We start from the raw sequence: 22,150 nt of genomic DNA, 5'->3' as shown, positions 1-22,150 counted from the left end.
TTGTATCGAAAAAGAAAAAAGAGTGCACCTTTTTATGTTAGGGTGTGTTTGAGTTGAGTATTTTGTCTTGATATCGTACAAAGTAAGAATATTTCATACATCGTCTCGCTTCAGATTCTATAATTTTTGTCGAGCCTTCGACTTTAGTCGAAAAAGCGAGACTAAACGATCCTACATTCCGTCGTCGTCGGCGTCGTCGGCGGCGTCAACAAATATTCACTCTGTGGTTAAAGTTTTTGAAATTTTAATAACTTTCTTAAACTATACTGGATTTCTACCAAACTTTGACAGAAGCTTGTTTATGATAATAAGATAGTATCCAGAAGTAAATTTTGTAAAAATAAAATTCCATTTTTTCCATATTTTACTATAAATGGACTTTATAGTTTTTTCTGCGGGGAAACAAAACATTCACTCTGTGGTTAAAGTTTTTAGAATCTTAATAACTTTCGCCAACTATCCTGGGTTTGTACCAAACTTGGACAGAAGCTTGTTTATGATCATAAGATAATATCCAGAAGTAAATTTTGTAAAATTAAAATTCCATTTTTTCCGTATTTTACTTACAAATGGACTTAGTTTTTTTCTGTGGGGAAACATTACATTCACTCTGTGGTTAAAGTATTTAGAATTTTAATAACTTTCTTAAACTATCCTGGGTTTGTACCAAACTTGGACAGAAGCTTGTTTATGATCATAAGATAGTATCCAGAAGTAAATTTTGTAAATAAATAAATCCATATTTTCCATATTTTACTTATAAATGGACTTAGTTTTTCTGCGGGGAAACATTACATTCACTCTGTGGTTAAAGTTTTTAAAATTTTAATAACTTTCTTAAACTATCCTGGGTTTGTACCAAACTTGGACAGAAGCTTATTTATGATCATAAGATTGTATCCAGAAGTAAAGTTTGTTAAAAGATTACTCTGTTTTTTCTGTAATTTACTTTTAAATGGACTTAGATTTTCTTACAATCATAAAATAGTAACAAGAGGAATATTTTTATTGATTTTTTTCCTCATTATTGTTGAGCCTGCGATTTACAGCAAAAATAGGCGAGACACTGGGTTCCGCGGAACCCTTACAAATTTTTATATATTAAAGCTACAGGTTGACTTTATAACACAAAAAAATAACAGTACTAAAAGATGAAATATATGGGTCAAGTGAAATACCTATCTAATGAGCCATAAAAACAGAGAAGGTGTGTTCGAATAGCTATTTTTTTTACTGAAAGTACTTGACGACAGTCTTACAAGTTGGATGATGAAAATGCATATCTTCGAAAAATTCTATTTTGTGTGTGTGTGATAACTAGGGTTTATAGTCTTCATACACTAAAAAATCTAGTCTGCCCTTCCACGAAATATTTAATTAGATTTTTTTTTAAATGTTTGAATTTTCGAAAATTCCACCTGACACCCGATCAGACAATGGTTTTAAGTTGAATAAATGCAGACAAGATCATTAACTGACTTGATACATTTGTCTTTTAAAATATAACTGACATACACTGCAAATATTGCGGACGCCTGACGCGTCTAGACGCGTTCCATTTTTAAACACAATATGTTCAGTTATTAACATTCGTGTTCCACATTGAACGCCAGCGTTAAAGAATATAACACATTGTGTTCAGTCTTTGAACGCACATGTTCAAGACAAGTGTTCTAAATTGAACACTAGAAATGTTCTAATATTGTAATGGGGAGTGAAAAAATATTTCATCGCTTCAGAGTCAAACAGACGATGAATAAGGTTGATTCGCACTATAATTTGACGATAAATGTATTTTAGCTGTATCAACATAAGCAAATTATAGTTTGGTAAAAAAAAATGAAAGAGCGTATTTATATAAGCGTGCAAATGATTGATTTTTAGTATAAATCTTCTTTCTAAAGGATTTAAGTTCTTTGGGTATATTTTTTTACAATGTAAATGTGTAAATGCTCATGAAAACGTTGCTATTGTAAAAGCGTTCTGGCGTCGAACATGATGCGTTCAAATTTACCATTTCCCCCCGAACGCCATGTGTTCCAAACATGCCCGCGTACATAACAGCGCGTGACGTATTTAATGTACCGGAAGTTTGGTTTTTGATCGTGATTGAAGAAGCTTCACTGAAGAAAATTACAGCAAAACTTGATTTAATAGGTATGTTTAATTATCTATATTTATCACACATTTTTTTTTAGTATCAAATCAACAAATTTCTACTTTCACAGGAGTCAGGACACACTGAAGTATAAATGGAAGTAGAACATTTTGTGTCAACACATAACGGTGCTGTTATGCCATAATTCGATTTAAAAAGTAGGAGGTTCGTTGAGAGAATATATTTAGATGATTATGCTACAAAAAAAAAATAACCAATGTAAATTTATACGTAAATGTTTAATGATATCGTTGCTATTGTAAATGTGTTCTAGTCTCGAACATGAAACGTTCCAGCTAATCGTTTTCTCTGAACACCATGTGTTCCAATGTCAAGACAGAAGTTTGTAAAAAGGCATACTGCAACACTAATTTTAAATTTCTTATGTATATGTTATATTAATAGCTTTCTCATTCTTAAATACTTAAATCTTAGTATTTCATTTTAGCAAATGTCCACCGTTCATACATGTATTGTTATGTATTCTTATGTTACTTTTATAGGGTACAAACACAACTACAGTACTGAGCGGTAATTGTTCGTGCATACCTCGCCGAGAATGCAAAGAAAATTTCGCAGTTCAAGAGATGACTACTTATCCTGCACCATAAAAGTACTTTATGTAAGTTTAAGAATTTTAGGAGTGCCCATTGACTTCTTACAAGTTTTGTTATTGCAGATTTATCAATAAAATGTGCACCATTCACTGGAGTACATTATAATCCGAAAACTATTTAAGCTAAGTTCAATATAATAACATCAATTTAAATTGGAATTATCGTATACAGATCATAAGTGAAATTACTACATATCTTCAAAAAAAAAAGAGGCAAAAGGTAGTTTCTAGAAATGTGAGCAGTTAGTTTAGTGACAAGTCTAACGACAAAGTTTTACCTAAAACACCTATGAGCATTTGCTGGACACTTCCTACCATCTTTTTTTAAAAGCTATAGAACACGAGAGCCCATATACTTGAAAATACATGTATACCACTCTTTAACAAATGTATCTTATCTAATAATGCTGACAAGTATAATGGAATTGCAAAATCGAAATAAGAGTTTAATTCTAATTCTTAAGGAATATCGACATGATCCATAATTTGTTTACTCATACACTTTATATTTTATATTTTAGAACTCACAGTTGATGGATAACAAGGTTAAAGAGTAGTTATAACCCAAGGAGACGAATGTTCTAAAAAATGGCAGCTCAAAATCAGTTGTAGACGACTTAAATCATGTTAAAAAGTACCTAAGGTAGCAGTGTTACATGAAAACCGACTCGACTAGTAGCAGCATATACCCAGGGTATTTTATGTTTGATATTGACTATCTGAGTGCTATGAAAGCTGTGGATCATCGAAAATATTGGTGATAAACGAGTCATTGACATAAGTATTTTGTAATTCAGGACAGTGCTTGACTTGAGAAGTTGCAAACAATGAGTTAAACTGTGTTCATAAGTCACTAAACTTTGTTGTTACATACTAATTTTAAATATGACGAACATTTTGTTTATGGTTAAAGATTTGGACACATTAATTTTTGCAAATTACAAATGTTATATTTTTAACTTGTCTAACTTGTCATTTTAAAGTTGCTTCAATATTTCACATTGTATTGTACTTTTTTTTTTTTAAATTTTGCCTCTTTTAATCAATTAAAGATGTTTTTAATCAATTTAATTATTTGTTTTACAAGACCACAATAATGTTTCAGATAATAGAACACTTTTTTCTGGAACATGTAAAATTGTGTTCCACTAATATACACTATGTGTTCGGATATTAACACATACTTCTGGAACACAGTCCGAGCGTTCCAGAAGTGTTACAAGGCTTGGAACGCGTAACGGCATACAAATTTGCTCACAAGGTCATGTTCCAGATTCAAACACTAGGCGTTCAAGGAGTACACACTATCCGATCAAGAATAACACACATAGCGTTCGAAGGATGCACACATGATGTTAAAAACTGGAACACCAAAGTTAATATTTAGAACACTGTTACGCGTTCCGGATTCAAACACTCGACGATCAAGGAGTACACACTATCCGTTCAAGAATAACACACATAGCGTTCGAAAGATGCACACATACTATTAAAAACTGGAACACCAATGTTAATATTTAGAACACTGTTACGCGTTCCAGAAGTGTTACAAAAGGGTGTTCAAAAAGTGTTCAGATTCTTAACACTTTTATTTACAGTGTATAAGGATCATAATGGTGCAATGTGGATAAATTCATCGGTTTCCAACAGCAAAATTGGAAGCGCGTCATCCCTACAATGGATTTCATTTTTACGATTGTGAAAATGAACTGGCGTAATGGGGAGATAATTTTGACGAAGTAGACTCCTGACTGTAAAGTCACTTCCAAAAACTCTACCATAGAACAGACAAGAGCAGAAGGTCACCAGATGCTTTTGTTTGATAATCTGGTTTATAATAAATGCAGAATGTGTTCATGGGACACATGATGTCACTGCTTGCATATTATGTTATAAAGGGACATTACACAAGAACCGTAAAAGTGACGCCACCTTGATCTCTGTTTCGTTGAAATAAATAGTGTGTATAAGTTTCATAACATTTGGTTGAGGCAAACTAAAGAAAGGAAACAGAAAAAAAAATCCGCATTTTTTTTTAATTTGTAAAGGGTTATAACTCTAAAACGGCAAAAGTAATGCCACATTTCAAAGTAGGTCTGTGTTTTTAGTAATCAGCAATTTGTATAAACTTCTGAATGGATTGAGCAATTTATTGTCCTGAAACTGTACAAGTTTCATAACATTTGGTTGAGGCAAACTGAAGAAAGGAAACAGAAAAAAATCAGCATTTTTTTAATTTGTAAAGGGTCATAACTCTAGAACGGCAAAAGTGATGCCACATTTCAAACTAGGTCTGTGTTTTTTATTTCCCAAAATTGATCGCCCTGAAGATCATAAAAAACATTTTATTAAAATTAAGTATGTCAATAAAGGCTTTGATTTTGTAAATATTGCCGGAATATTTCGACCATTCTGTTAAAGAACAAATTCCTGGATATTTTGACAATACTGAGCTACCTCTTATTTGTTATATTTACAAGAAATCTACCCGGAAATTTGTGTTTAATTATAGTCAATAGGTAAAGATGTTGATATCAGTGAAAATACACCTACTTCATGTAATTGCAGTAATTCCGAATATATTTATGGACCAATTTCCCATGTTATAACAGGAGATCTTAACATCGTTCAAGACCTAGAGTTAAAATCATTCCTCAGTAAAGGACCTAAATATCGTCCCCCGTCAATTATTAATTGGAATGAGTGTCGTAATATCATCCACGACTCACTCCATACTTACTGTATGAAATGGATAAAACGGGAAAAAGCTGACAAAAAATCTTTGGACTCTTTTTTTTTAATTCAGTAATGGAGATAGTTGATATACGTATTCAACATTTTAAAGAACATTTTACTATTAACAATAACCACAATAAACCTATTTCTCGTATCAAATATAAACTAAAAGAACTAGCCAAGGAATTTGTTTTTGTCCCGGCCGATAAAGCTGCTAATATTATTATTGTTTGACGTAAATTTTACATTGAGGTTCTGAAAAAGGAAATCACCAATTCATCAACATTCCAACCGACTCCATTTTCAGACAAGAGTGCACACACTGAAATGTCTCGCCTTCTTTACTAATCATTGATAGACCTAAATATAAAGCTTTATTACAACTGTCACATAAACTCAACATTAACCAAGAAAATGAAACATTGATCAATGAACCATGAAAATGAGGTCAAGGTCAGATGAACCATGCAAGGCAGACATGTACAGCTAACAATTCTTCAATACAACAAATATAGTTGACTTATTGCTTATAAAAAAAGAAAAACAGACCAAAACACAAACACTTTTAAAAACTTAGCAATGGACCGTGAAAATGTGGTCAAGGTCAAATAAAACCTGCGTAACGGACAAATTGATAATAAAATATTTCCATACACCAAATAAAGTTGATCTAATGCATAAAGTATTAGAAAAATAAACCAAAACCAAAAAACTTAACTTTGACCACTGAACCATGGAAATGAGGTCAAGGTCAGAGGACACCTGTCAGCTAGACATGAACACCTTACAATCATTCCATACACCAATTATAGTAGACCTATTGCGTATAGTATAAGAAAAACAGACCAAAACACAAAATCTTAACTATAACCACTGAACCATGAAAATGAGGTCAAGGTCAGATGACACCTGTCAGTTGGACATGTATACCTCAGTCCTTCCATACACCGAATATACTAGACCTATTACTTATTGTATCAGAAATATGGACTTGACCACCAAAACTTAACCTTGTTCAGATCCATGAAATGAGGTCGAGGTCAAGTGAAAACTGTCAGACAGGCATGAGGACCTTGCAAGGTACGCGCATACCAAATATAGTTATCTAATTACTTATAATAAGATAGAATTTATAATCACAAAACATCTTAACTTTTTTTTCAAGTAGTCACTGAACCATGAAAATGAGGTCAAGAACATTGGACATGTGACTGACGGAAAGTTCGTAACATGAGGCATCTATATACAAAGTATGAAGCATCCAGGTCTTCTACCTTCTAAAATATAAAGCTTTTAAGAAGTGAGCTAACACCGCCGCCGGATCACTATCCCTATGTTGAGCTTTCTGCAACAAAAGTTGCAGGCTCGACAAAAACGAAATCTGTGGCGAACAAACTTTTAGCCACCGCTTTACAAGCAGAGTCAAATACAATGAAAGTCCCAACTATGTATTGGCTTCCGAAGCTACACAAAACACCTTACAAATATAGATTTATTTCGTCTTCAAGCCATTGTTCAACTACTAAATTGTCTATTCTTCTTACCAGCACACTTGGTACAATTAAAAACCTTATAATAAATTGTTCAAATAAGGCCTTCAAAAATAGTGGAATAAATTACTTTTGGAGTGTCAAGAACTCGTTGGAAGTACTTGATAAATTGCATGCTTATATTGGTGATTTTGAATCTGTTCAAAGTTTTGATTTTTCTACCCTGTATACCACATTGCCTCACATTCTCATTAAGAAAAAAATCACACACCTAATTAAATGTGCATTCAAAAAATCAGAATGTGAATATATATGTTCAAACTCTTTTAGGTCATTTTTTAGTAGCAATTAAACTAAAAAACTATGTTAATTGCACATGCTTTGATACTATATATGCCCTTGAATTTTTACTAGATAACACTATTGTTCGCTTTGGGGATTCTGTACCACTTATTGCGGACCTCTTGTATTGTTATGAGTTACAATTTATGACAAAAATAAGCAAAGACCCATCAAAACAACATCTGATAAACAAATTTAATAATACTTTTAGATATTTGTTCGATATTTTGGCTCTCAATAAGACGACTTCAGTATGTATATTAATGAAATTTATCCTGCTGAACTTACTTTAAATAAAGCTAATACCAACAATGACCACTGCCCTTTCCTCAATCTTGATATCTATATCACTAAAGGAAAGCTGAATATTAAGATTTATGATAAAAGGGATGATTTTTCATTTCCTATCATTAATTACTTAGTATCCGTTTTTAGATGGTGACGTTCCCTTGTCACCATCTTACGGTGTATATATATCTCAACTTGTAGGATTCGCTCGTGTATGTAACAATGTTTTAGATTTTAACGAGAGAAATTTATGTATTACTGAAAAATTATTACACCAGGGTTTTCAATATCACAAACTAGTCAAAACATTTACTAAATTTTATCATCAGTATAAAGACATCATTCGTAAATATAGCTCAACATGCAGACTTCTTATACGTTCAGGTATTTCACATCCAATTTTTTATGGAAATATTCTTTATAAAGCACAAAGGTGTCAGTATTCACCTCAGAAACTAACAAAACCTTTGAATAGACTTATTAAGAAGGGATATAGTTATGATACTGTTGTCAGGTCATTAAAGATTGCATATTTTGCGTTAATATTGATTCACTGATAAGGTCTTTGCATCGGAACTAAACCCATTTATTAAAAAAACAGTTGTTGGCATGACACGGGTTATGTTCTTCTCATATATGTTATGATACTAAACCCCTAAGGGGAAGGATTGTGCCCGATATTCATATGATGAAATAATAATCTTTCAGTCAGTTTAATTGAAGTCTGGAGCTGGCATGTCAGTTAACTGCTAGTAGTCTGTTGTTATTTATGTATTATTGTCATTTTGTTTATTTTCTTTGGTTACATCTTCTGACATCAGACTCGGACTACTCTTGAACTGAATTTTTATCTGCGTATTGTTATGTGTTTACTTTTCTACATTGGTTAGATGTATAGGGGGAGGGTTGAGATCTCACAAACATGTTTAACCCTGCCGCATTTTTGCGCCTGTCCCAAGTCGAGAGCCTCTGTCCTGTGTTAGTCTTGTATTATTTTAATTTTAGTTTCTTGTGTACAATTTGGAAATTAGTATGGCGTTCATTATCACTGAACTAGTATATATTTGTTTAGGGGCCAGCTGAAGGACGCCTCCGGGTGTGGGAATTTCTAGCTACATCGAAGACCTGTTGGTGACCTTCTGCTGTTTTTTTTTTTATTTGGGTTGTCTCTTTGACACATTCCCCATTTCCATTCTCAATTTTATTTTAGTAATCAGCAATGTGTATTACCTTCTGAATGGATTGAGCAATTTATTGTCCTGAAACTAGAAAAAATGCTTGCTATGGGCCCCTTTGGCTCCATATTCCTATACAAGTAATCATTACCCCTAAAAAACAATCTGAACCTTCCTTTTGTGGTATTGGCCCTTTAGTCTAAATTTCATTGAGATCCATACACTTAAACTTAAGTTATTGTCCAGAAACCAGTATTCAGACCACAATGTGATAGCCATATACGACCCTATTTTTTTTGCGGTCCTTCAAACTTCATATTGGCACTGTGACCTTGAATTTTAACCTACTAACCCAATATTTTTCAAACTCAAGTTTAGTGAAGATATGGCATCTGAAACCAAAATTTGACAAATTTTAATAGCTGCTGTGATCTTAACTTTGACAAAGTGACCTAAAGATCAATAGAAGTCTTCTTCATACTTATACCATTATCATACCAAATTTGGGAAAGAAGTTGCATTTGTCCCAAAAGCAGAATTTGCCGTTTGGATGCAATTATCTAAATTATTATAGAGTTCATTTTCTAGAAAATTATGAAACAATTTGCACAAGACATCTTTTTTTCATCGCCTTTATTGAATCACTTTAAATCTTTTACAGCCAAACCTACAATAGAAATAGAAAATCAAATATTATTTATAAAATATGGAGAAATGCAGCTTGAAAATATCTGTTGAATTAAATACTTGCTAATTTCACAAAGCTGTTAATACACTTTAAAACATACCTGCCAGCTATCCTGATTTTAACAGTATTGCAAACTTGATCTATTAGCATTGTGTATAAGTTTTATATCATTTGGTTGAGGCAAACTAAAGTAAGAGAACTGAAACCCAAAAAAAGTTTTCTGCTACTTTTCAATAAAATCAAAAATACTTTAACGGAACTGCAAAGTTAACTGCAACATAAACAATTATTCAAGTGTATCTGTTCACATCCAATAGAACTAGGATACAGGATACTTATGCCTATTCTGTTTCTATATAGTAAAATGCCTTATTACCTGGAGGTAAAGACTGTCTCAATTTTTCTGCCTTTTCTCTATCCTGGATGACAAGTGTATACAAATATCGGCTACATCTGACCTTGAATTTTACATTCTCCTTGTTCTTCTTGATTTTAACAGCTGAAAAATGTAAACCTGACAGTATAATAGAGTTGCAATGTGCATCTACATGTATTCTGATACTTGGTTAGAAATTGCAAGAATAAAAAAATTGTAGGTACAATGTAGGCATTTTCTTTTTTTTTTCTTCAAAAAAAAGAAATTGAAGTATCAGATGTACAAAAATGTAGGTAGCATTTGGGCAAACAAACCTATTATTTATTATGGCCTTACAGGAAGATATATGGCTGAGCTTTGGCAATGTTCATGATCAAGATTGGCTCATTTCCATCTTCTACAACTTTTGGCAAAAGCAAACAAAAGTGGACATGCTGAAATTACTTAGCATTGATATTATGTTGAAAGTCCTAAATATAAAGCTTTACTACAACTATCACATAAACTCAACATGATCCATACAAAATGAGGTCATGGTCAGATGAACCATGCCAGAAATACATGTACACCTTATAATCATTCAATACACTAAATATAGTTGACCTATTACTTATAGGTGCTAAGAAACAAACTTAACAATGAATAAAATGCTTCGCTGAGCACAGCCTGATACGACCAGAGGTAGATACCGGAACATGTACAGTTTAAGCAAATTTGGACACAATATTCAAGCTTGACACTGTCTGAATTTGGATTGTGATCAAGTTTTTGACATAGTATAGGTTTTTGACACAAAACAAATGTCAAGATCTTACAAATCTATTGCGTAATACTGTGCAATTAAAGATTTTTTTCTTGTAACTTTTCAAAAATTTGAACTCCTTAAAAAAATTGGAACCCCCTAAGTTTCTATTTGCCACCTTTAAGCAATTACCTCCATACTCTATCCCAGCCTTTCCTTAGTAGTATGGAACCTTGTAGTATAAAGCCAATTCTATCCAACCTTTGTGGTATAATTTCAGAGAGATCCTTACACCATTCCACAAGTTATTGTCAGGCAACTAAAAACTTGCTTATTTAGGGCCCTTATTCCTAAACTGTTGGGACCATAACCGCCAAAAGTAATCCAAACCTTCCATTTGTGGTCAAAATCCTCGAGTTTCTATTTACTTATACCATATTATTGTCTGGAAACTAAATGTCTTCGGATGATGACAAATTGACAACAACAGCCATTTGACAATGTTATAAAAAGAATAACTAGATTTGCCATTGCAAGCAATAACGGACCCCATTGCCACACTGATATTCAACTTGTGTGCTACTGTTCATACCTAAATCAAAATCTGATTAAAAATAAGCAACCCTCTGGCGAATAATCCAATAAATTTGTTTAAATAAATAAGATGTGGTATGCGGGCCAATGAGACAACTCTACATCCACATCACAATGTGTGAAAATCTAAATGTTAAAGGCAGGTTAAGCCTTAAACACAAAGCATTGGCTCAGTGACCAGCAAGCTATAAAGGGCCCCAAAATGATTTACCGGTAAGTGCCAAAACCACCTGTGTACAGAATAGAAACTAGCTTTGCTAATGTTTAATCTTCCACTTCTATAACAACCCCGATTAACTTACATTTAGCATCCTTTCTCCTGGCTGTTAGCAGGAAGTCTTTGATTTCCATAATCTGCTTAGGCTACAAATAAAATTAAATCTTTAAACAGAGTAAAACCTTTATTGCTTTCTGTTATGGTTCACTGATCATAGGAAACATCTTGTTCTGGATTCCTTTGATCTAATGATCAATTTGCAACAGTTTTATATTTTCCTCCACAGACTATGAATGTTACTCTTGTTGATTTAAGTTAAACAAATGGTTCAAACTGTTTATGATATTTATAAGTCTTTAGTTGATTGATCAAAAAAAGATCCCCAATTTGATTTAAAAAATATTCTGGTCATACAGATAATTAAAAAAAATATTCAGAATCCAGTAGTTTAAGATACTAAAGATTTCTCGATTATGCATTAAAAAATGTAGGCTGCATCAGTGTGATTACAGACGAAGAACTAGATGCTCTGCAGGGCGCAGCTTTATACGGCTGCAGAGGTCAAACCTCCATTTGGGCAAGTATGGACACTACGTACATTCAAGCTTGATATAGATCTGAAGTTGGATTGTGGTTAAATAGTTGACACAGCATAGGTTTCTGACACACAATGAATGTGGTCTAATAAGCTTAACATCTTTTTTTGCTTTTGAGCAATACACTATGCTGTCGAATATTAGTCGCCTCAAAACAAATATTTGAAGAAATTTTCTAAAATCTGAAATGAGAACAATTTTACCCCCCTTTTTTTCATCTACCCCTTTCCCTTATTTCAAAATTAATCTCAATTCAAATTTCTAATGGAGTTTGCAACAATGACCACTCATTTAAATTCATCATAAAATATTAAAATATAAAATGACATAGTCAGGCCACAATTAAAAATATTTTGGTTTCCCCAAACCCTACCCAAAGGCATAGAGAGTGGGTAGGTAGGTAGGCAATTTCTTTTTTTTTATTTGGAAAAAGAGAAATGGAAGTGTTGGATGTTATTTTTTGTCATGCAGATCTGATTAAAAAAAAAAGTTTTCTAAGGCCACTTTTTTTTTATTAGTTGGTTTACGGATCCGCCGACCCTGTTTTTCACGATATTGAAATAAAAATAAAACGATTTTGAAGATTTTTTTTAATTCCGCCGACCTTTTTCTGTTTGAAGAAGTACAAATAAAAATAAAAACATGATTAAAAAAGATCGGTCTTTCTTCTTCCAGTCGGAATACCCTCGGAAATCCCGTGCGGTTACCTGTTCAGTGAACGTTTCATGATGATCTAATGTGGTGAAAAGGAACCAGTTGAAAGGCGGTTCCCTGTTCAGTCAACGTTTCATCATGATTTAATGCGGTGAAAAGGAACCAGTTGAAAATGGAGGCAACTTCCAAGCAAGGACCGAAGCTCATAAACTCGGCAATCAATGTTACACGCAGGACTTCAGGAAAGTTCGGATAGCCGACAACCTTGCTTCAGAAGTTGAAATGGAGGACCAGATACGATTTTAATATTGTTGCCTTGGAGATTTTCGGTGTAAATCTTAACGGTTGAACAAAATAAACATCGCAGTCATGAATAATAAAAATGAAAATTATTTTTGAGATGGTTTGGGAAGTTTGGTTTAAAAAGTCGAACAACCGCTAATTTGAAACCCTGTTTTAGACTGTCAGTGAGGTTGACGGCGGGTCAACCTTGGTTAAGTGTTGATCAGAAAGTCTGAAACCCGTCGAAAGGGGTTGTTTTAGTTTCTTGAGGATTGAGCTGCATTTGTCATTACATATATGAGGTACAAATAATTATGACGTCTGGCAAGGCTTTCTGGCATCCAAGATTTGTTTTAAATAGCCTTGCCAGACGTCACTTTATTAAGGGAAGAATCTTTTAACTTGCTGCCATGGATGGGTGTCTGATTAATTGGCCTTAATATATAAATACCTAAATACCATTCCACCGTACCCATTAAGATTTAATGGAACAGAGATGGGAAATGGTGGACAAGATCCCAACACAAAATCAGAAGATGTATTACTGTAATAGAATGCCTGACAATTAAAATCACTTCAACATTTATAAAAAGGGACAATCCCAGAACACTTCGAGATATAAGCTTATACTTTATAAATAGCAGTGTAAAATAGCATAAAAAGCCTAAGAAGGACATGTTTTAATGTACCACATATGAAGGTATATGACATGGTATTTGTTTTTATTTTATTTTTTTTTCCGACCTCCTACCCTTCCTTTTTTAGGCCACTTTTTTTTTATTAGTTGGTTTACAGGATTCTTCTTAAAAAAGGAAGGGTAGGAGGTCGAAAAAAATAAATAAAATAAAAACAATGAAAAAATGTAGGGTAGGAGGTCGAAAAATAAATAAAAATAAAAATTGGAATTAATACTGTTTTTTTTAACCAAAAATGGAGAGAAACAAACAATGACATTACTCTATATAATAGTAATATAATCGCTGGAGTATATACACTCAAAAATGAGTCCACTCGATAGATAGATATGATAGTATTATGCATTTTGTACTTAACATGTATGCAGATCGTTTCATAATTTGGTATTGATTCTTGCTGTTTCAATTTAAATTTAATGTGTTACAAGGAGTCCAATGTCAATGTAGATTGATGAAACCATGTCCCTGATGAAAGGGAAGTGTCTCTACCAATTGCATTTCTCTTTGTTCTGTGTATTTATTTATCAAATTTAGATCAGGGAGTGACAAAATTCCTCATAACAAAATACAATCTTATTGAGGAAATACCATATGCGCTCTGCATGTCATATACCTTCATATGTGGTACATTAAAACATGTCCTTCTTAGGTTTTTTATGCTATTTTACACTGCTATTTATAAAGTATAAACTTATATCTCGAAGTGTTCTGGGATTGTCCCTTTTTATAAATGTTGAAGTGATTTTAATTGTCAGGCATTCTATTACAGTAATACATCTTCTGATTTTGTGTTGGGATCTTGTCCACCATTTCCCATCTCTGTTCCATTAAATCTTAATGGGTACGGTGGGATGGTATTTAGGTATTTATATAATAAGGCCAATTAATCAGACACCCATCCCTGGCAGCAAGTTAAAAGATTCTTCCCTTAATTAAGTGACGTCTGGCAAGGCTATTTAAAACAAATCTTGGATGCCAGAAAGCCTTGCCAGACGTCATAATTATTTGTACCTCATATATGTAATGACAAATGCAGCTCAATCCTCAAGAAACTAAAACAACCCCTTTCGACGGGTTTCAGACTTTCTGATCAACACTTAAACCAGTTGACCCGCCGTCAACCTCACTGACAGTCTAAAACAGGGTTTCAAATTAGCGGTTGTTTGACCTTTTAAACCAAACTTCCCAAACCATCTCAAAAATAATTTTCATTTTTATTATTCATGACTGCGATGTTTATTTTGTTCAACCGTTAAGATTTACACCGAAAATCTCCAAGGCAACAATATTAAAATCGTATCTGGTCCTCCATTTCAACTTCTGAAGCAAGGTTGTTGGCTATCCGAACTTTCCCGAAGTCCTGCGTGTAACATTGATTGCCGAGTTTATGAGCTTTGGTCCTTGCTTGGAAGTTGCCTCCATTTTCAACTGGTTCCTTTTCACCGCATTAAATCATGATGAAACGTTGACTGAACAGGGAACCGCCTTTCAACTGGTTCCTTTTCACCACATTAGATCATCATGAAACGTTCACTGAACAGGGAACCGCACAGGATTTCCGAGGGTATTCCGACTGGAAGAAGAAAGACTGATTTTTTTTAATCATGTTTTTATTTTTATTTGTACTTCTTCAAACAGAAAAAGGTCGGCGGAATTAAAAAAAATCTTCAAAATCGTTTTTATTTTTATTTCAATATCATGAAAAACAGGGTCGGCGGATCCGTAAACCAACTAATAAAAAAAAAGTGGCCTTAAGAAGAATCCCCGTAAACCAACTAATAAAAAAAAAGTGGCCTAATCAAAGCCATAAAAGATTTTGAGTAGGCAGCTATTTTCTGGGTAGGTAGGGTTCCGGCGAACAAACCTTTTCTTTTTGATGGCCTCATGGTTAAAATTAATATTAATTAATTGTAGCTTCAAAAAATAAATTTCCAGCTACACATCTCAAGACAATTATCACTTCCTTTAACATAATTTTCAAGCAGGTAAGGGAGAGGTAATCAGGTAATCAAACATATCGTCGCTGTTATGCAAAAACCTCGTATCTAAGGTTTTGATAATTTTACACCAGGCAGTAAAAACTGAAATCTTTTAATCGATTTTTTAGAATTAAATATGTATGTTCCACTGTATGCGACAATAACTGATCTTCTAACCAATCAATTACCAAGACAAGCAAATATTTCTGCACCTATGTTGTTTTTTCAAAGCTTTTCATTATTTCAAAGCTATATTAGCTTTGAGAACCTAAAATTGTACCTGTTATAATGTCAGCTGCCGTGCCATGTGTTTTTCTTTTGAGATACGATATTTTCGCACAAGAAAATGTCTCACCAATCCGACTTCACTTTTTCGTCACATGTCAGAACTCAAGTTAATGATTGGTTAGAAGATCAGATATTTTCGCATACAGTGGATCATACATATTTAATCCTAAATAATCGATAAAAAGATTTCCGCAAAAAATTGAGATACGAGGTTTTTGCATAACAGCGACGAATTATATAACAGTATTCTTCAAATTTTAATTGGAATTGGATTACCTCCCTTGCACTGCTTTTAAATTGTTCTGTAACCAGAAAACTCCTTGTTTGCCCCTAATTGCTTAATGATTTGATCCATTACCCCCTATAACCATCCCTTGGTAGTAAGGAAACTTGTGGTATAATTTCAGAGAATTATACACTTAAACACAAGTTATTGACTGAAAACTACAAAAAGCTTCTTTTTGGCATTTTTTCCTAAATGTTCAGGGATATTAACCCCAAACTAACACCAAGCCTTCCCTTCATTATGAAACCTTATGGTAAAATGTCAGAGAGATCCATACAGTTAAACATAAGTAATTGTTCAGAAACTTAGATTAGAGGCTCTTTAGAGCCTGTGTCGCTCACCTTGGTCTATGTGAATATTAAACATTTGGAAGCAGATGGATTCATGACAAAATTGTGTTATGGTGATGGTGATGTGTTTGTACATCTTACTTTACTAAACATTCTTGCTGCTTACAATTATCTCTATCTATAATTAACTTGGCCCAGTAGTTTCATTGGAAAATTGACCATTTTGGTCATGTTTGACTGATTTTAAGGTCTTACTTTACTGTTCATAATTGCTTTTGACAGTTTATCTATTCTCTATCTATAATAATATTCAAGATAATAACCAAAAACTGAAAAATTTCCGTAAAATTACCAATTCAGGGGCAGCAACCTAACAATGGGTTGTTCGATTCATCTGAAAATTTCAGGGCAGATAGATCTTGATCTGATAAACAGATTTGCTCTGAATACTTTGATTTTGAGTTTTAAGCCAAAAACTGCATTTTACCCCTATGTTCTATTTTTAGCCATTGCGGCCATCTCGGTTGGATGGCCGGGTCACCGGACACATTTTTTAAACAATATACCCCAATGATAATTGTGGCCAAGTTTGGATTAATTTGGCCCAGTAGTTTCAGGAGAAGATTTTTCTCAAAGTTAATGATGATGGACGCCAAGTGATGAGAAAAGCTCACTTGGCCCCAATTGCAAAGAGCTAAAAAGTATTGATTGCAGTTGAATCAACTATAATAATGGACAAAGGAAGATAACTCCAATTTTTTTCTTTATTCTTGATTGATACATGTGTTTGAAATTTTTTCATTTGAAAAGGACATAATTTAGTCTTAGATGCATGATTTTTTAATGAGTTGTTAGTGGCTTTGAACTAGCTGTCAGATAACTGTGAGTACTCTCAGATCTGTTCATTGTGTCTTTTTGTTGTCGGGATGTACAAGTACCCAGCCATGTCCACTTGTATTTTTGTCCATCTGATGAGTTAATTTTTAACTGATTTTTATAGTTCATTCTTATGTTGTACTGTTATACCACTGTCTCGGGTTAGGGGGAGGGTTTGGATCCCGCTAACATGTTTAACCCTGCCACATTATCTATGTATGTGCCTGTCCCAAGTCAGGAGCCTGTAATTCAGTGGTTGTCGTTTGTTTAATAAGTAAGGCCGTTAGTTTTCTCGTTTGAATTGTTTTATATTGTCATATCGGGGCCTTTTATAGCTGACTATGCAGTATGGGCTTTGCACTTTGTTGAAGGCTGTACGGTGACCTATAATTGTTAATGTCTGTCATTTTGATCTCTTGTGGACTGTTGTCTCATTGGCAGTCATACCACATCTTTTTTATATAACTCTAAAACAGTACAAGTGACAGCACCAAAATTCAAACTTAATCTGTATATTGTATTAATACACATTGTGTACAAGTTTCATAACATTTGGTTGAGGGAAACTTTAGTTAAAGAACAGAAACGCTTAATTTTTCAATTTGTAAAGGGACATAACTCTAAAACAGTAAAAGTGACTACACATAAATTCAAACATAACCTGTATTTAGTGATAATGAGCATTGTGTAGTAGTTGCATAACATTTGGTGAGGCAAACTAAAGTTAGAGAACAGAAACCAACTTTGGGACGTACAGACGGACAAGAGTAAAACTTCATGCCCCCTCTGCTATGGCGGGAGCATAAAAATTCAACTTGGAAAAGTAAAATCTTAAATTTTAAAATCAAAAGGGAGCTCATGACAATAGACAATGCCTTTAAGTATTAGATACTTACCATTTTGATGATCTTCCCCTTTCTGATCTCTACAAAATACAAAGTTGAGAGAGATGTTTAAGAAGATTACTTCATATTATAAATCAACTTACTCTTCAGAATCTTATTTTTAATATGGGTTTTTACACTGAAAGTGGCCTTGAAAAATTGTCAATTTTTCAAAGTTTTCATAGACTTGTAACTTCTAAGTCCCACAGCCCCAGCTTGTCTGGCAACATGTTTAATATTTTATTGCATTGGAAGCGCTTTTCTGCATTTACCTTCATCAGGAACGCTCAAAGCAAACATTTGAAATTCGAAGATGTATTTTCAACCTAAAATAAATATTGTCCCGAACTATGGGAACATATGTTCATATAAACATACTTAACATATATAAACATACTGTGTACAAAATTTAAGTCTGTTGTAAATAAACTTGAAATTGTTAAGTTCTGGCCAAACCAGTTCTTGGCCTTGGGGTGAAGTTTTCATAAAATTTTCAGGCCTGCTAGACGACTTAATTTATTTGAAATTGGTATGAACAAATAATGCAAGTTGTAATGCAGCACAAGCTATTGTTTCTAAAGAAAATGTATTGATTTCAGTTAATTTCATGTATCTACAATGTAAGTGAATAAATATCGAAGGTACAACAGGGCTCAGGCTACCAGGCGACTTGGGCGAAGAAGTAACTTTTCCGATCGCCACTTCGCTTTCACGGACCCCCAAAAGCGAAAACAAGTCGCCCTGTTGTTTAGGATACTCGCTTTCAGTCGCTTCCGTCATCCGAGATTTTCAAAGGCTGATTTATATAATTTCAAGGGCCTCAGTCGGCTCCAGAAGCGAGGATGCAGCGCATCTATTTTGGATGGGCAAATATCCACTTTTTGATATGGGACAAGCTCTGACGTCCCACTGCCCCAGCTTGTCTGGCAAAACAGCTGTCGGACGTCAGAGTAATCTTGGACTAACATAGTACACATGCATACAAGGGAAAATGTTGAAAAATTATCAGTTTCTGCAAAAAATGGTCCCATTTTTTTTTTCAAATTATAGGATATACGTACAACTAGACAGCACGTTTATTCAAAAACACACATCACAAAGTACTTCGTGTAAATGTACGGTGCAGTCCGGTGTATCCGCGCACCTAAGACATATCACTTCACTTCATTCAACTGATATAACAAACAATTGGATAATATTGTGTTAACACATTCATAACATACTTTTATTTCATAAAATCTTCCGTTTGTATGCTTTCACTCTCAAGATTTTGTGTAATGTGTTTCCAAAATTAGGGAAACCCCTGTTCTGAGAGTTCCTCCAATGTCCGGTGATTTCGCGCATGCCTTCCAAAAATAGCTTATTATGAATAATGGAAAGATTTTTTACTACGAAATAAAGCTGAATTTGAACCAAGCACACTGCCAAGGATGCAGAGCAAAAAATATTTCAATCTGATTTAAATTTGACTAAAATAAAACTAATTTTATCTGATGATGTAATTTTTTTAATGGAAATTGGCCAAATATTGTAAATCACGGGATTACAGTTATTATTGAACTCTTGAACTTATCAATTTTATTCTTATTCATCCCTTCGGAAGGCTAAAACCATAACAAGAACGATTTTATTAGTGCTACTGTTTTGATATGACGAAATCAGCTAATGCGCGGTATCAACGGCCGCGCGGACACCGGGTACTCCACTGTAAGTCTATAAAAACAAAGAAGACTGGGTTGTGTATATTTAAAAGGAATGGAAACCAGCTCGAAATTAATCGGGATAGTATACCTGCAAATTGGATATCCCTTACCGGTGAATTGTAAGAATTTAGTTCTGCTTTGACACATAACGAGTGACGGTGCTGATACAACCCCAGAATTGGGAGCAATACTTCCGAGAGCTCAACCACTTCGTAACTTACGGCTGGTAAAGTATCTACTATATATATTAAGAGAAGCCATCAGTCACAGAGGGAAAATGACTTATAAAACTGGAAACCCAATCATTTTTCAGCATAACCCTTCACGGTTACCAAATATATCTCAGCGTTTGACATTTGCCTCTCACAACTTCAAGACACAAGTTTATTAAAATCCTTGTGAATTCATATGTATACATCTACTTGATAGTTAGTCAGTCTTTATACAATTAACTTAGGTTTAACACACATCATGATCACAAAAAATAGCAGATTGACATAGATTTTAAGAAGAAATTTGTTTTTCGTATGCCTTACATTTGGACGGGAAGTGGAAAAGGTTGATAAAGGGAGACAATTCTTGCATCATGGAAAAGGGTCACACTAGTATCGTGACCAATGCCCTGACTTACACAAGACTTATTATTTATGATTTAGTCTAATAATCAATTGTTCTCATGTATGTACAAAAATATACTGAAAATTATTGCACAAAAAACAAAGTTGCTAAATATTAAAGGGAAACTTCGCAAAAAAATCAAAAATTGATATTATGTTCATTCTGTATAAAATTGCATAAATTCATAGATATTAAAGTTACGATCTGTTCCAAGACTCGGAATACATTTTTTTATAAAAAATCTTTTCATTATTCAGTAAATAATCTGTCAATATAGCTACAAGAGCAGAACTAGCTCAGTATCCCATACATGAACATTTATAGATGTCTTTATTAAAGTACAATCATTGAAGTACTTAGCAATAATTTACAGTGATGAAAATAACCTTTTATCATATGTTTGTTGATCTTTGTTTATCTAAATGGCTTAGAACAAACGGTACATTTTCTTGGTTCTCATATGTAGAAATTATAGCCCATACAAATAAATTAGACATACATAAACTACAGGATATAAACTTTAAACAAGAGAAGAGTTAGTTCTAAAAAAATATTAAAAAAGAACTAAAAGATAGCTTTCAAGTGAAAATAGTTTATTTGAAAAAATAAAATTAACTTATGGATCCAGTAAAATGTTCTTGTACAGTAAAATAAAGACAAAATATGAAATAGACAAATACATTTTTTAAAATAGTTTTGAAAGTTGAAAATTATTATGTAAAATGCGAGTAAGTGACCATTTCTTGGAAATAGACACAGGCACTTCAACGGTCTCAGAAAAAAAATTCCTATATACCTTATTATAACACAAGGTACTTAACTTGCATTTTAGAAAAATGTTGGTTGGTGATGAAGTTCCGTTATATGCCGCTTTATAGGCTGTTAATCCCACTAAAGCTTGTTTTAACGTAAATCTAAATTGATTTTTCTTTACAATGGTGTATAACATGCTTACATTTATTGTCGGAATCATCCGTAGCAATCCTACCAAAGTATGTCAATCGTTATAATTTTGCAAACCGCTGAAGAATATTAAAGGTTTATAGGATTTTTGTTTCTGAGACAAGTGCCTGTGGAAATAGAGTGGGCATGCGCGTAGCTACGTTTACGTCAAAACGCCCGAGCGTACACTTGAATTGGGTAGAAATATATTTTCTTCTAAATAAAAATGAAAGAATTGGTTAACAGTACATCAATCTTCTAAGTCTTTCTTCCGAATGGATTGGTAATTGCAAATAAAAGTGACGAAAATTAGTATCATATTATATATTTGTTCATTTTCTGTCAAAGTCTAAATCTACAGTGAATTCTATATTCTCACTTTCCTTATTTTTTTAAGCAATTCATTATGTGCTGAGATTCGAAATGTGGTTTGCATTTTTGTCGAGTTATTGACATTTATTTACGCTTTTTCCGGATCTACCTTCACCAGGAACGTCAAAAAGGCGAATAATACACATTTGGCCTACTGCGAATTGGTAAGTTTTCACTTTTACTTCTAAATGTTGAGCACCAAATAGCTCTGAATTATATATCTCAAACGATAGCCTTATATAAGAGATTTAAATCAACTTATT

General features: G+C 33.4%; 1 protein-coding gene and 1 long non-coding RNA gene across 2 annotated transcripts; one reads left to right on the top strand and one right to left on the bottom strand.

The window, feature by feature from the left end:
• The first annotated feature begins 2,231 nt into the window (after positions 1–2,231).
• LOC134726809 (uncharacterized) lies at positions 2,232–3,673 on the top strand. The gene is made up of 3 exons (XR_010108646.1): positions 2,232–2,323; positions 2,662–2,780; positions 3,296–3,673. It is a non-coding gene; the product is annotated as an uncharacterized LOC134726809 (long non-coding RNA).
• A 5,748-nt stretch (positions 3,674–9,421) lies between these two features.
• On the bottom strand, positions 9,422–20,117 carry LOC134724596 (large ribosomal subunit protein eL38). Its single transcript, XM_063587711.1, has 5 exons — positions 20,066–20,117; positions 18,265–18,293; positions 11,508–11,568; positions 9,870–9,992; positions 9,422–9,472 (listed from the first exon to the last, which is right to left on the bottom strand). The coding sequence occupies exons 1-5, from the start codon at positions 20,100–20,102 to the stop codon at positions 9,447–9,449; spliced, it is 276 nt and encodes a 91-aa protein (XP_063443781.1). The 5' UTR covers positions 20,103–20,117; the 3' UTR covers positions 9,422–9,446.
• Positions 20,118–22,150: the final 2,033 nt, after the last annotated feature.

The sequence above is a fragment of the Mytilus trossulus genome, chromosome 7, assembly GCF_036588685.1.
Source record: "Mytilus trossulus isolate FHL-02 chromosome 7, PNRI_Mtr1.1.1.hap1, whole genome shotgun sequence".
Classification (NCBI taxonomy): domain Eukaryota; kingdom Metazoa; phylum Mollusca; class Bivalvia; order Mytilida; family Mytilidae; genus Mytilus; species Mytilus trossulus.
The sequence above is the reverse complement of the archived record's forward strand: the minus strand, read 5'-3'. Positions and strand labels throughout refer to the sequence as shown.